The sequence below is a fragment of the Trachurus trachurus genome, assembly GCF_905171665.1.
Source record: "Trachurus trachurus genome assembly, chromosome: 18".
Lineage (NCBI taxonomy): Eukaryota > Metazoa > Chordata > Actinopteri > Carangiformes > Carangidae > Trachurus > Trachurus trachurus.
This window is the reverse complement of record NC_139909.1, coordinates 18688097-18703724: the sequence shown is the minus strand read 5'-3', so window position 1 is coordinate 18703724 and position 15628 is coordinate 18688097. Positions and strand designations below refer to the sequence as shown.

General features: G+C 41.6%; 2 protein-coding genes across 2 annotated transcripts in view; one reads left to right on the top strand and one right to left on the bottom strand.

The window, feature by feature from the left end:
- The window catches only part of per1b (period circadian clock 1b), a gene marked incomplete at its 3' end in the record, with an annotated part of 402390 nt that overhangs the window by 250651 nt on the left and 136111 nt on the right, over positions 1 to 15628 (bottom strand). The window lies entirely within an intron of this gene.
- On the top strand, positions 212 to 5459 carry LOC311001496 (transmembrane protein 272-like; the record flags this gene model as incomplete). Its single annotated transcript, XM_083992584.1, has 4 exons — positions 212 to 281; positions 396 to 446; positions 538 to 744; positions 5242 to 5459. The coding sequence occupies 4 exons, from the start codon at positions 212 to 214 to the stop codon at positions 5457 to 5459; spliced, it is 546 nt and encodes a 181-aa protein (XP_083848710.1).

The window sequence follows — 15628 nt, the reverse complement described above, 5'->3', positions numbered from 1 at the left end:
CACAACCTACTTAGCCTACCACTTCAGAAGTCATGACTCTGTTTCGGGAAGTTGAGAAATTGGTCCAGCATGTTGACTGCAGTTCCGAAGGCGTGCAGGCTTTCTCTACCGACTAAATAGTAACTGTAATTTATTTATTTTGATATTTAATCCTGAAAAAAATTGTACATACTGCCCTTTTCTGATGTTGAGCCTCTGCCCCTCTATAGTCATGTTCATGTTCCTGTCCCTGGATGTGTCCTACATCTATCCTCCTTCTCAACCCCCATTGCTGCCACTGGGTGAGAGCCGATGGTCACACACACTTGTGCTTCAGACTGATTCATGTCAGGTTCAGAGAAGAGTCTTAAAGTGTCTGTTCTTTCAACTTAATTCTGTACTTCCTCTTCTTTCAGGATGTTCAAAGCTGTTTGTGTGCGCCCTGCCTTCGGCGCAGATTGCACTTGGTGAGTGGGTTGTGCACATTCACCAACATCTGATTAGTGGTGTTTGTTTCATTTCTTCAAAACACTGACAGATCTCTTCTGTGTCCAACAGGGACAGTGTACCTGAATGAGTGTCCACGGCAGCCCTACATCCCCATCTATCTGATCGTGGTGGGGGTGTTCAGCCTGGTGCTGGCCCTGCTCTCCTGCCTGCCCTGTGCCCAGGAGCCTGAAGACGGCACCACCAACCCGCTCAGTCAAGTCTGCATAACGTGGAACTCGCTGATGTCGACCTTCCTCTTCTGCTGGTTCATAGCCGGTGAGTGGAGACAGACGACACACAATAAAACATGTTTACAGTCTGGGACAAAAACAGTTTCACTCTCTGCTGCTCATTTCATCCCGTATGACGACTGTAACCTGTGAGGCGACATCCATCTTTATTTACAGTCTGGTTTTAGGAACTCGTCCAGTTTAACCACAAAGGCAGCTGAATATCAAACTGAAACTAAATCATAGCAGGAGATCAACATGGTTTTAATTCTGAAAACAATAGATTGTAAAGGTTTTTAATAAGATAAAAAACCTCCTGTTTCTTTGATGTAATGATGCATTGGAGGAAATCCTGATGAAAGAAAAACAAATTGTCCATGATTTCTTCCTTTATTTTATTTTTCATACCATTTAGTACTCCAGCAGGAGAATCAACACATTGTAGTGACATGAAACAGCCACTAGATGTCCACCTATTGTTTCCCAATAGCCTCCCACTCTGTTTTACAGTTATACCAACCTCATACAAATACATGTTAGGTGAGTATAAAGAAGTGTCTCTAGTCGCAGTGAGACCAGCTGAAAAAATAGCTCTGGTCTCACTCAAATTATATGTTGACACTTTATTTGAGTTTTATTTGGAGACATACACAGACAGAGGCAGCTTTCTTCTCTGACCTGCTGGCGTTACATTGTGTACATTATATACCTTAATTATAATCACTTCTATCCACTTTGGTTTAAATTGTTTGAATTAATTGACACTGTGTGTACTAAAAACAAGCACAATCCTCCTCCACACCTTTGTCAGTCAGGTTCTTCATAGCTGCACTGACGCTGAAGGAAAGTTTCTCCTCAACTAGAATCACCTCCGCACACTGACTGGTGTCAGGTTACTTCCCTGTTCATCCACGGTCATATTAAAATATGAACCATTAATGTGCAATTTAGTCAGATTTATGATATCTTCAGTAATGGCTTAAAAGCCTTATCTGAAGTCACACTGACCGTGACCTTTGACCTCTGGCCCCCAGAATCTTTTTTTTAACACATTTGGGAAAAAAAGTGGGGCATAGTATGGAAAAAAATCACTTTTTGAAAGCTGGTAGTATATTATATTACCAGCCAAATCTGTAATTTTCAGGCTCTCGAGATTGAAAACCATTTGGTTTTACAAGCTGTTCCCTCGGTTGTCTGACAATGATGTAATTAGTGTTAGAATTTGCATAATAGGCTTACCACCCCTACCTGTGAGTAGCGGTAGAAGGGGCGGGGTGAGCAGTGGCTCATTTGCATTTAACTGCATACACAACATTACTGAGTTTGTGCCTGGGTGTTTTGGCACAAACTCAATAATGTTGTGTATGCAGGCCAATGCAGCGAGGAGTGCTCAGACCTCTATAGGGGAAACCAAAAAGCCCCTTCACTGATGCATGGCACAACACAGAAGAGCCACCTCATCGGGACAGGACTCATCTGCATCGGAAGGATAAAGGTCTCTTCCTTTTCTTTCTTTAGCTGCCTCATGATAAATTGTATTTATAGAGGTAGTAGAGGCATACGCTGCCAATGCGTTAGTGACCCGGCTCCTCGGGGTTGGGGGGTGGGAGGGAGGGTCGTTTTCTTTGTTTTGTTTATCTGTGTGTGTGTGAATGCTGTTTGTCACTTGATCTGTTATGATTATGAATGAGAATGTTGGAAAATAATAATTATACATTTAAAAAAAAAAAAGGATAAAGGTCACTCTTGAGGACTCGAAAGTCCTTGTTTTGGACAGGGAAGACAGATGGTTTGAGAGAGGAGTGAAAGAAGGCATTTATATCCACTTAGAGAAACCTTCTCTAAACAGAGGTGGTGGCCAAAACAGAGGTGGAGGCCTAAGACACAATCTATCTGCCACCTACAATGCTGTCTTGGGAGCTCTCAGGAAGTTTAAACCTCATACACACCTGGGGCCTCATTTATCAAACGGGGTGTAAAAGTGCTACTAAATTGACGTACGACGAAAAGCCAAAAATGGCGTACACCCAAAATATTTACACCCTTTTCAGATCTATCACAACTGCGCGTACGCACAACTCTCTGCAATTTCCATTGATAAATCACACCGGACCCAAGAAAAGTGCAGATGTGAACACGCCTCACATTCCGCCCCCTAAACGGCCCCACACAACCATATATGGTCAATGCAAATAAGCACTTGCATATTAAGTAGCCATGTGCGCTCTGGAAATGTCTGGAGTGACGTGGAAGACGGCAAAGACAACGGACGGGGAAAGAAGCGGAATTTCTCTGAAAGCGAGATACACAGCAGTATCAGTCAGAAAAATAATCTTGCATTGAAATAGGCTACAATAAAAACAAAAAACTCCCAAATCTAAATGAAACAGAGCTGAAAGAAGAATAATCATATTTAATCTTAACACACAACGGTGTGGGGGGTGGGTGAGAGGGGGGGGTCGTCATCATCACCACTATTTCAAAAAAATCCTATAGGGGAAACACTGTGTACTCCGTGCTCCTCTCTCCCTCGCTGCAGTTCTCTGACTCAGCAGCGACGTCGCCAATTCCTCCTGTTCTTCAAAAAGAGTGTAAATGCCAGTACGCCATGGTCAGAGTGGGTGTAAATTTACACACTTTTCCCCGCCAGGTTTTGGCTCGATAGATCCCAAATTTGGCGGAGAAAAGTGCGTACTACGCACAAAACGTGTTAAGAAAAAAAAGGTGTATCCACATTCCACAATGATAAATGAGGCCCCTGGAGGCATGTGACCCCTAGCCACATGACCACCCCCCCAGTTTCAGGTGTGGGCTGCCTTGCTGCCCATGAGGTTTTGCAAACCCACCACGTCCCCAGCATCCACCTGTGGGCTCTCTCTTGATTCCCTGCGGGGGTCCGCTTCATTCCCTGTAATGTCTGGCAGGGCCGGTTCTAGGCGGCATATATGAGGGGGCAGTCAGAAATGTGAAGGGGGCATCATGTGAACACATCATGCTCCAGCACTTTTTTTTCTCCGTGCTTATAGTAACTTCATTGAATTGGGTTGTTGGCTATGTATCCAACCCCAACCTGGAGAAGTGGATTGCACTTTGTCAGGCCTCTACCTTCAGACCTGTCCAACTAGGGGCCGGGGGGCCAACCAGGGTCTTAGAGCCCAAATTTGTTACTGTCGTAATGCATAGAGCCACATTATATGGGGGGTTAGGGGTGCATACTGTATACCTGAAGATGCATTGCAAACCCAGAGGTTTGGTCAAGATTTACAAAACTGAAAGGTAGTCTTATGAATACAAAAAAAAGAAAACAGAACATTTTAGAAATAGCAGTGTCCCTTTTTCGGCGGGTTTTTGTGCTACTGCAGATCATTTTGTCAACTTGTAATATACACATTTTTTGAGTCTATTAAAATGTGCTTTCTCAACTTCTAAAATTTGGATTTGAGGGGGCAAGACATTTATTTGAGGGGGCCCCTGCGTAGAGCCGGCCCTGATGTCTGGCAAAGCAGATCATTCAGGGAACTAATAAGTCAGAGCCTGACGCCAAACCTGCTGCAACCATGCTCAAGAATATGCTATCCATGCTGTGCTTCAGTTTGCTATGCTTACACTCAATAAATGATTTCTTCTCATTCCAGAGTTGTCTGAACTCCACAAGAATTTGATCCTTTAGTTATTTTGACTGCATGTCACAGACATGTCTTTAAGACACCTGGGAAGAGTTCATTTGCAAAAGAAGATAAGTGCCATTTTGAAAAAAAAATGAGCTGAGGCTTTGTAATTCTTTGCATAGTGTTGTTTTCAATAAACTTTATATTTTTGAGATATGTCTGTTTTGTTACATCTCAAAGTCACTCAACTTTGGTTTGACTCATATCATATGTAAATAAAAAATGAAGATTAGAATTTTTTAAAAAAGAACCCTCCGCTCAGCTGACAAACACTACCTCCACCCCCCCAGAACAAAGCTCCAAAAAATGGGAGGTCGGTCATTCCAGGCAGCTGCCCCAAGGCTCTGGAACGCCCTGCCTGACCACCTGAGGGCCCCCCAGACCACAGACTGTTTTAAAAGAAACTTAAAAACGTTACTTTTTAAGAAAGCCTATCCCTGATGTCCTGGTCTTTTAGAATGTCCTTGTGCTTTTTTTTGCTAATTGAGCTTTTTTATTCTATTTTTATTTCTATTTTATTTATTTTTTCTTTCTTTAATCTTTATTGTAAGCGCTTTGGGACTTGTTTCTTCAGGTGAAAATGCGCTCTATAAATGCAATTTATTATTATTATTATTATTATTAAAAACGGAGTTAGATGCTTTTGCAAATGAACTCTTCCTATTTTAATTTGTGGAAAAGGGTGATTATGTCTCCTTTAAGGTGTTAGAGAGATGCCACATACGCCAGTCCCAAGACATATTTTGTGAGGTCACTATGACTTTGACGTTTGAACTTTGATCATCAAGACTCATTAATGTAATTGTACATTTTACCACAGGGGAGTTGGTGCGTTAAAGTCTGTGATCAGTGTCTTACAAGGTTTTTTTCCCTAGGTAACGTGTGGATCTATTCTATCTACGCGCCCAACTATGACAAAAACACGACGGACCTGGATTCGTACTGCAACAGGACACTCTACCTATTTGCCTTCTGGACCACCACTGTGGTCTATATCATCCTGGCTCTGGTCCTGGCTCTGTTCCTCTGCTGCTTCTGCTGCTTCCGCTGCTGCTTCCCTCATCCCCCGGCCGACCATGTCACAAACATCTAGAGACATGGACTCTGGATGGATTCTGTGGCGCTGTACTTGAACACGTCACGTCTGCTGCTGAAGCTGGTCGTTCCTCCTCGAATCCATGCTAAATTTGAAGATGATTTATTCTGTTTGTAAGAAAACATGCGAGATGTATTGCGTACACGTTGAGCCACAGACTGGGCTCACATGTGATTCAGCTGTTGCTACTGTATTTACATTATTTCTGAATGTTTGTTAATAGATTTGTTAAATAGGGACACAATGAGACATACATTCATGTTACACTGATTGTTATTTATAGCAGATATTTGCAAAATCATAGCCGTCCACAACCAGATACAGTACTGACTAATAAATCTGACACTGTTGCCTTATACTAATGTATATCAGAGCTTTAATGATGTACATAGAAATAATACTAAGTCTGACTTTTACATATTTATTCCATCCAAGTAATTAAACCAAACCAGCCCTTTTCTTCCTTCAGAAGTTATAAGTGCCAAATCAAGTGGAAAGATGAATTAACTTGTCCTGAAATATAAGACCTACAGTAATATAAAACTCAACAAAGCCAAAATTCATGACAAGATCACCAAGAGAGTGTATGGTAGCGGGGAGCGGTGTGTAATTCAAATTTAGGAAACTTGATTATTTTAGATTGATGAATCTCAAACTGTGTGTTGTGCAAATGAAGACAAATAAATGTTGAAAAAAATCAAGGTAAAAGTTTGACTCCAAATTTTCTCCCCAGGAACTGTTGTAGTTGAGAGGAAATGTGAATGTTGAGATTGATTGACTAACGCTATGACTTAGAAGGAGGAAGAAAAAAGAAGTGGTCAGATCTCACACATCAATGATAAGTAGGTGAATGTATATTTATTAGAGAGGACAGTTATGGGTAAGCATCTGATTGTTTTTAAAGGGATAGTTCAACATTTTGGCCAATTGGCCCATTGCCATAATCCCTATAGTCATTCGTTACCTTTAATTGTCGGTGCAAGCTATTTTTAGAATGGCGGAGCGGAGCAGCGAGCTGCTCAGAGCTACGCTATGGAGGCTAATCTGATTTCTTGGTTTCCCTCATCAAACTCATCAAATACACAATCCAACAACTCCAAAACGCTTTTGTGGACAAGTTGTGACCTGCACATTCACCACGCTATGAGATAACAGAACGTTACGAAACAGAGCCATTTTCGAGGTAAATGCAGAGACTGCTTGCTGAAAAACAATGCGGCTTTTGCATGAATTTCCCTCTAAGCAACTCCGTCTCGTAACGTTGTGTTATTATCTCATAGCGTGGTGAATGTGCAGGTCACAACTTGTCCACCAGAGCGTTTTGGAGTTGTTGGATTGTGTAGGCTATTTGATGAATTTGATGAGGGAAACCAAGAAATTCCTTTTATTTAGCCTCCGTAACGTAGCTCTGAGCAGCTCACGGCTCTGCTCCGCCGATCTAAAAATAGCTTGCACCGACAATTAAAGGTAACGAACTTACTGCTTTATGGCAATGGGCCAATTTGTCAAAATGTTGAACTATCCCTTTAACATCACAAGCAATTCCAACTATCCAGACTGTAGAAACAACTGTGTGACCTTCAATGATGCTTTGGGGGGAAGAGACCGACTCCTGTCAATAATATGCACATAGGTGATCCAGGTGCATTGTGGGGAATGTGTGATTCAGTGTTTTGGGTGTCAGTGTCTCTGCTACTTTGTTCTGCTGCTGTTGTTTAGTTTTTTATGGCTGTCTAGTCTTTAGAAACCGCTGTATGCTGTATTTGTCTTCTGTGCATTCCCTAACTTCACAGAGTCGATGGTAATTAGTGCAGTTCACCACACAGAGTTGGTCAGGTCACATCAGCAGCACGTATTTGTGTTCCTGTTTGTGTGGTTTCACTGAAGCGCATTCGGTCCCTCAGTAACTTCAGTTTCTCATGAGAAGAAACAACCATCGTTGGTTTAAAGCTGAAGAGTGAGAACAGAGAAGGTAAAGATCTGGACTCTGCCGAATATTTGATTATACTCCATTATTGTGATATTTTCTGTTCACCATTATTTTCATTTCAAAATATTTTATAGATGTAGTGCATTTACTTTTTAGAGATTCAGTGTTTTATCACTTGCAGCTGCAATGGGTTGTTCGAACAGTTTCTCAGTTGACTATGTGACAAAGACAACAGCAGATCCTGACGTCTCAGATGCAAAGTCTTGCAAAATGATTAATTTGTCATCAAGATATGTGTTGATTAAGTACTGTAGGATTGATTAATTGATCATTTCAGTTGTCATGAGGTTAAAATGATCAACTTCATACCATCCTTCATGTGAAAAGTGTTGAATTTGTCTTGTGCCGCTGAATGGTGGAAGATGAAACTTGAGTATACATTGTTCTCAGAGCAGCCTCCTCCTCTGCAGGTTGGAGTCCTCATCCCCGCTACAATGCCCAAAACCGCTCTTTTATATCCCCTGCTGTTTCTGTGCATGCTGCCTTATACACAGATTATATTTGGTGAGTGAGTTGTGCACATTCACACACATTTTTTTCCCAGGCGTATCTGAATTAATGCCAGAAAGTCAGGGCATTAGTGACTCTGCACGCTGACAGATCTCTTCTGTGTCCAACAGGGATAGCGGGTCTGGATGAGTGTCCACGGCAACCCTACATCCCCATCTATCTGATCGTAATGGGGGCGTTCTGTCTGATAAACCTGTTCTCCAGCCTGAGCCTGGATGTAACGTGTCTATTCTACTATACATGGCATTCACTGATGTTTTTCTTCTTTTCCTGCTGGTTGATAGCTGGTGAGTGGAGACAGATAGATGATAGACATGTTTACAAACTAAATCATAGCATGAGACCAACATGATTTTAAAGACATAAAGTAGGAGTTTGTAATGGTTTGAATTAGTTAAGATAAGATGAGATAAGGAATGAGAATGGTTTTTAAAGGGATACTTCACCCAAAATCGATAATTCACCAATTTTCTACTCACCGTCAAAAGTTTTTTTCTTCTAGGTGACGTGTGGATCTACTCAATCTATGAGCCCAACTACAACAAGACCATGACAGACGTGGAACCGTACTGCGACAAGACCGTCTACCTGTTCGCCTTCTGCACCACCACTCTGTCTTCCATCCTGTATCTGTTACTGATGTGCTGCTGCTGCTGCTACTTTGGCCTACCAGTCTTGCTTGGAAATTACGAGGAGCGAGGATTAGACTTGAGCAGTGGAAAACACAGCAGAGTGAACACTAAACGTTAAACACGTTAAATACACAATATGCAGCACGAGACTAATATGTGTCATTTTAACACCGACCAACAGATCCATGCCTATAATCACATCAAAAGGCACAAGCATGGAGTGCTGAGGGGCCATCTCACCCCTGTTCAGCAAATAACATGGTTTAGCACAACAACAGGCAACCACAAGTGGGGAAACTGTAATCACTGTGGTAATATGAGAAAAAAGAGTTTCTTAGAATGTGATAGATCAATGCCAAGGGCGCAGGCGGGAGGTGATTTGCATATTTCATAAATATTTAGCTTCCCACTCGGAAAAGTTAGATTTAGATTCAACATTTAGATTTAACTGTTTAATATATTTCTAAGTTAACATATTGTTGTAAATGTGCTAAAAAGTGACTTAAAAAAATTCACACCACTTTTTTAAACATGGTTTGAAGCTAAATGTGACAAAATGTTGCTGTTATTTTCAGCTTGAGCCGCTTTACAAACAGCACCCCATACTGTCAGCAAGCATTTAATCTAAGGCTGAAATAAAGGCTTTTTATCATTCAACCTTGAGAGTGCTTCAGTTTCTACATTTTGCAATTTAGCTCTTTATTTATATTGTTGCTCATGTTTGGAAAAGATGAGGAGAGTGTGTGAGTATAGAGTCGTGAAGAATTCAAATTTGATCATTTTAATTTGTTGAATCTCAAACGGTGTGTTGTGCAACAAGGAGAAATGTTAAAATAATCAAGGTACAAGTGTGACTCCACATTTTCTCACCAAACACTGTTAATAATAGAGAGGAAACGTGATTGTTGAGATTGTTTGAGTATGTGTATGACATGAAAGGAGGTAGAAAGGGAAGTGGTCACGTCCCACAGATCAATGATAGATGAAAGTATTTCTAAAGAGGATTTTCACACACAGCAGCCAAGAGTAAAATGTGAAGGATTGGGTCATTAATGTTTGAATGTCTCACTGCTTTGATGCTGTGTGAGGTGCAGCAACTGGTTTTCCTACCTGGTCTCTCTCTTTTTCACTTGCTGGTTTATCGCTGGGAAGTGAATGTACATTTATTAGACAGGACAACGATGGAAAAAAAGAATCCGATTTTTATAGCATCACAATCAATTATGGTACTAAACTGTCCAGTCCCATGATGCTCTGGGGGAGCTGTTGAAGAGACCATGTGCTCGACTCCTCAGGATCCTCACTGCAAACAGAGAAAAGAAAGAGGAATTGTGGGTCTAATGGAGAAGACAATATGCAAAAGATGCAAGGTGGGAAATGTGTGATTCAGGGCATCTGGACTTTTGCTACTTTGTTTTTGACCATTGTTGTCACATCTGTCTTCAGTGGGTCCCCTAACTTCCCAGAGCAGTCAGTTCACCTTTATCACACAGTTAGTCACATCAGCAGCACATACATTGTGTTCCTGTTTGTGTGGTTTCACTGAAGCGCATTCATTGTCTCTCAGTAGCTTCAGTTACTCATGAGAGGAAACAACCAACGTTGGTTTAAAGCTGACGAGTGAGAACAGAGAAGGTAAAGATCTGGATTCTGCCCAATATTTGATTATACTCCATTATTGTGATATTTTCTGTTCACCATTATTTTCATTTCAAAATATTTTATACATGTGGTGCATTTACTTTTTAGAGATTCATTGTTTTACTGTATCCCTTGCAGCTGTAATGGGTTGTTTGAACCGTTTCTCAGTTGACTATGTGACAAAGACAACAGCAATTTGTCATCAAGATAAGTGCTGATTAAGTACTGTATGACTGATTAATTGATTGTTTCAGTTGTCATGAGGTTCATACCATCCTTCATGTCAAAAGTGTTGAATTCGTCTTGTGCTGCTGAATGGTGGAAGATGAAACTTGAGTATTTTCAGACACTGTTTTCCTCTCGTCTGCTGGTTTGTAAAGATAATTGTTTATAAAATGTCACTGTCGGTTTGCAATTTTTTTTCCATCGACATTGTTCTCAGAGCCGTCTCCTCCTCTGCAGGTTGGAGTCCTCGTCCCCGCTACAATGCCCAAAAGTGCTCTTTTATATCTCCTGCTGTTTCTGTGCATGCTGCCTTATGCACAGATTTTATTTGGTGAGTGAGTTGTGCACATTCACAAACATTTTTTTCCCAGGCGTATCTGAATTAATGCTAGAAAGTCAGGACATTAGTGACTCTGCACACTGACACTGACAGATCTCTCTGTGTCCAACAGGGATAGCGGGTCTGGATGAGTGTCCACGGCAACCCTACATCCCCATCTATCTGATCGTGATGGGGGCGTTCTGTCTGATAAACCTGTTTTCCAGCCTGAACCTGGATGCAACGTGTCTATTCTACTATACATGGCATTCACTGATGTTTTTCTTCCTTTCCTGCTGGTTAATAGCTGGTGAGTGGAGACAGATAGATGATAGACATGTTTACAACCTAAATCATAGCATGAGACCAACATGATTTTAAAGACATAAAGTAGGAGTTTGTAATGGTTTGAATTAGTCAAGATAAGATGAGATAAGGAATAAGAATGGTTTTAAAGGGATACCTCACCCAAAATCGATAATTCACCAATTTTCTAGTCACCGTCATGCCGAGGAAGGGTTTGGGGAACTTTCAGAGTCGTCAAAACGCTTTTGGACTTCCAGGGGGGGTCCGACTCTGAAAGTTCTCCAAACCCTTCCGCGGCATGACGGTGAGTAGAAAATTTATGAATTGTCGATTTCCGGGTGAATTATCCCTTTAATGTTTCTTAACACTAGAACCGCCAACTGCCGTTCATTGGACGACTTTGATTTTCATTTGTGCATAACTTTATTTAAAAAATACATTGAAGTCCACCAGTCTGTGACTTTTCCTAAAATGATGTTGGGCAGCACCCCGTTTTGTTAAATAGGCCTACAATCAATATTACTCACACAAAAAAATATCGATCATGTTTTCTCATTTTTACCTATAACCGCCACGTTCGTTCATTGGACGACCAGAGAATTCACCGATTTGCGCCGGCATTATTGGGCTTATGCGCTCTCTCTCTCTCTCTCCCTCTCTGTGTGTGTGTGTGTGTGTGTGTGTGATTGTGTGTGTGTGTGCGTGCGTGCGTGTTAATGTGTATCTCTGTGTGTACACGTGTGCAGGCTGCGCAGATGCACACTCACGTCCACACTTCACACACGCACGGTGCAGAAATTATTTTCCAGACTGGACAGACTGGTTGTAGAAGAGGTGTAGCCTACATTCAGGGGGGAAATATCAATATGATATCAAAAGAAAACGAAATTCGTTTTATAAAGCCAGTATTTAGGAGCAAACTAGTGTAAAAACAGAGTCGCTGTGCTCTTCATGTAAAGCGCCGACGTGAGCGCACGCGGGGGGGGGGGGGGGGGGGGGCAATCCTGCGTCGGTATGATGGGCAGCTCCACCTGACATATCAAACAAAGATCACTAAGGACTATGGATGTTGCCGTAAAAGAGAGAGAGAGAAAAAAAGGGTCGTTTATACGGTGGAAACCTGGCTTTACAGGCGGGGGCGGGGTTCCTACGGTATGCCCCCCCCCCCCCCCCGCCCCCCCTGCCTCGCGGAGGCTGCGGGGTGCAGCCTATACTTCATGGCCCAGAGTAGCTGTTAAAAGACTACGACAAATGTAACACCTATACAGCTCTAATTAACGCTTTATTACAGTTCGTCCAATGAACGACTCATGGCGGTTATAGGTATATAGTGTGCAATGGCGGTGCTAGTGTTAAAAAGCCTCCTGTTAATTTGATGTAGCTCACTCGAGAAAATCCTGATGAGAGAAAAATACTATATAGGCTGTGATCAGTGTCTCAAAGTTTTTTTCTTCTAGGTGACGTGTGGATCTACTCAATCTATGAGCCCAACTGTTAAGGATTTTCATTCAGTACAGCTTCCATCATTGCTTTATTTTCTCCATGACCGACCGCTGGAACACACAAGCGTCAACAACTTTTCCCGGGGCTAGTTACACACGTCACATCCGGGATCGGACAACAAACGTCCTTCAAAATAAAAGTACTGTGCATAACACAATGAGTAAAGGCGCTTTCTTTTACATTGCTTAACACCCCCACTCGTCTTTAACTTAATGGGTTTCCTGAGAACACAACATTTTATGTACTTTTATGTAGGCTACCAAACATATCTTTGACAAACCTTTTCAGTTTCAGTTTAGTTGCTGGTTTTGTCATTACATCAGCAAGCATTTCCTCAGTAGGACAATACTCCAGATGTATCTTGCCATTGTTTACAATCTCCCTGATGAAATGATACTTGATGTCTATGTGCTTACATCTTTGCCTGTTTACAGGGTTCTTGGCAAGTGCAATAGTACCTTGGTTGTCTTCGTACACTTTTGTTTGTGCATACTGGTACTTGTCCATTCCTTTAAGTAGCTGTTTCAAATATATACATTCCTGTATAGCTAATGCTAAGGCAATGTATTCTGCTTCACACGTAGAAAGTGCAACCGTTGGTTGTTTTCTTGATTTCCATGAAATGAGAGCGCTTCCTTCATTTAGACTAACACAATAACCTGAGATACTGCGCCTGTCTGCTCTCTCTGATGCCCAGTCTGCATCACTGTACACTTTCAAACCTAGTTTACTTGTGTCATTTCTTTTGAAGCATAGACCTTGTTCTGCTGTACCTTTAAGGTACCTGAACACATGTTTTACAGTGCTCCAGTGTTCTTCAGTTGGATCTTCAAAATGCTGTGAGAGTTTACTGACCACAAAACTTATGTCTGGTCTAGTGCATGTGGACAAATATATTAAACTTCCCACTGCCTCTCTGTACTTTCTTGAATTTGTCATTTTTTCAGCATTTTCTGAATAGTCAAGTTTTGGTTCACATGGGGTCTCTCTTGCCCTACAGTCTTCCATTTCAAATCTTTTCAGTATTTTGTTCACATATCTTTTCTGTGACATAAGAACTTGGCCTTCTGTTTGCTCAAAGTCTATTCCCAGAAAATGTCTGAGTCTTCCCAGATCTTTCATTTTGAACTTTTCAGTTAGCATTGTTTTCACATTTGTTAATACACTTTCATTGCTAGCTGCTATTATCAGATCATCAACCCATATAATGAGGATTACCTTTTCATCATGTTTTTCTTTTGTATACACACAATGATCAGCAGGGTTCTGTGTGAAATCATTTCTGATCAAACATGCATGTAACATAGCATTCCAGTTTCTTCCGGACTGCTTGAGACCATAGAGAGACTTATGCAGTTTACACACTAGATTTTCACCTGTGTCTGACCATGTCTCGTAACCCTCTGGTTGCTCAATGTAAAGTTCAAAGTCAATAGGTGCATGTAAATATGCTGTCTTAACGTCCATTTGATGCAGCAGCAGATTCTCCTGCGCTGCCTTCTGCATGATCACCCTCACACTGGTCATATCAGCAGTAGGTGAGAATGTCTCTTCGTAATCAGTTCCTTGTTTTTGACTGTAGCCTTTTGCTACGTATCTCGCTTTGTACTTTTCTGATCCATCAGTGTCACTCTTGAGTGCGTACACCCATCTGCCCCCCACTGCTCGTTTGCCTGGTGGAAGATGGGTGAGGCTGAATGTTTCATTTTCCTCCAGTGACTGCATCTCCTCATTCATAGCACTGATCCACTGCCTTGAGTTGGTTGAAGCAATGGCATCCTTGTAAGTCTGAGGAATGTCACACACTGCTCTGTAACAGAAGTCAATACATGTTTGTAGTTTGTCTACCTTTCCTTCCGTTTCAAAGTCCTGTAGGTAAGTTGGTTTCTTTCTTTCCCTCTTTGGGTTCCGCCTTGTTCTCTCAGCATCGTCTTCTTGCTGAGGCACTTCAGTCTGTTTTGGAGCAGTCTCAGAAACATCATTTTCATTATCATGACTTGATGCATTTTCTTTGTTTTCATCAACCATTTCTCCATCGTCGTGACTTTTTGGCTGTACATCTCTATCACAATACTCAATGTGTGCTTCAGATGTTTGTGTCTCTTTTTCATTTGCTGTTCTGGTTGTGAATTTCACTAACCTGTGCTTTTGGACTTTTTCTGTGTCTGGATAGTACACCAGATAAGCTGGGCTGTTTTTATCATATCCTATAAAAACACCTTGCTGGCACCTGGAATCTAACTTCCCTTTCTCTTGTTTGTAGGCAAAACAGATGGATCCGAACTTCTGCAGTTTGGAAACATCCGGTTTCACTCCTGTAAACATCTCATATGGAGTTTTTCTTGTGCGTCTGCTGTAGCACCTGTTTCTCACGTAAGCAGCTGTCTGTACAGCATAGTTCCATAGTTTATCAGGTAAGTTACTCTCTAGCAGTAAACACCTGCCCATGTCATAGAGAGTTCGCCAACCTCTCTCTGCTGTGCCATTTTGGTGTGGCGAATAGGGCGCTGACTTTTCATGCCTTATCCTATTCTTGGTCAACAGTTCTTGGAAAACTTTAGTTGTAAACTCAGTGCCGTTGTCTGAACGGACACACTTGACTTCACCATAAGGTGCTATGTCTGCCAAGAATCTTTCTGTGGCATGAACTGCATCACTTTTGGCTTTAAGAAAGTACACAAACATGGTACCTGAGTAGTCATCTGTAAAAGATTGAGCATATCTGTGTCCCTCTATGCTCGGGGTTCTCATGGGACCTGCTAGATCAGTGTGGACTAGCTGTAATGGTTTTGTAGCTTTTCTGTCTGGCTCTCTATTTCTACTCTGTGTGAATTTTCCTTTTGTACACACTTCACACATCTGAGTTGGCCTGACCACACTCCCATTTATCACCATGCCTTTTACAACACCTTGTAATTTTTGTACATCTTCATAATTGCAATGGCCCATAATCTCATGCCAGGTTTGTATGTCGTGGGACACTTTACATTTATCAACACTCTGTTCAACAGTTGATAAATAATACAAGTTACCACTCTCA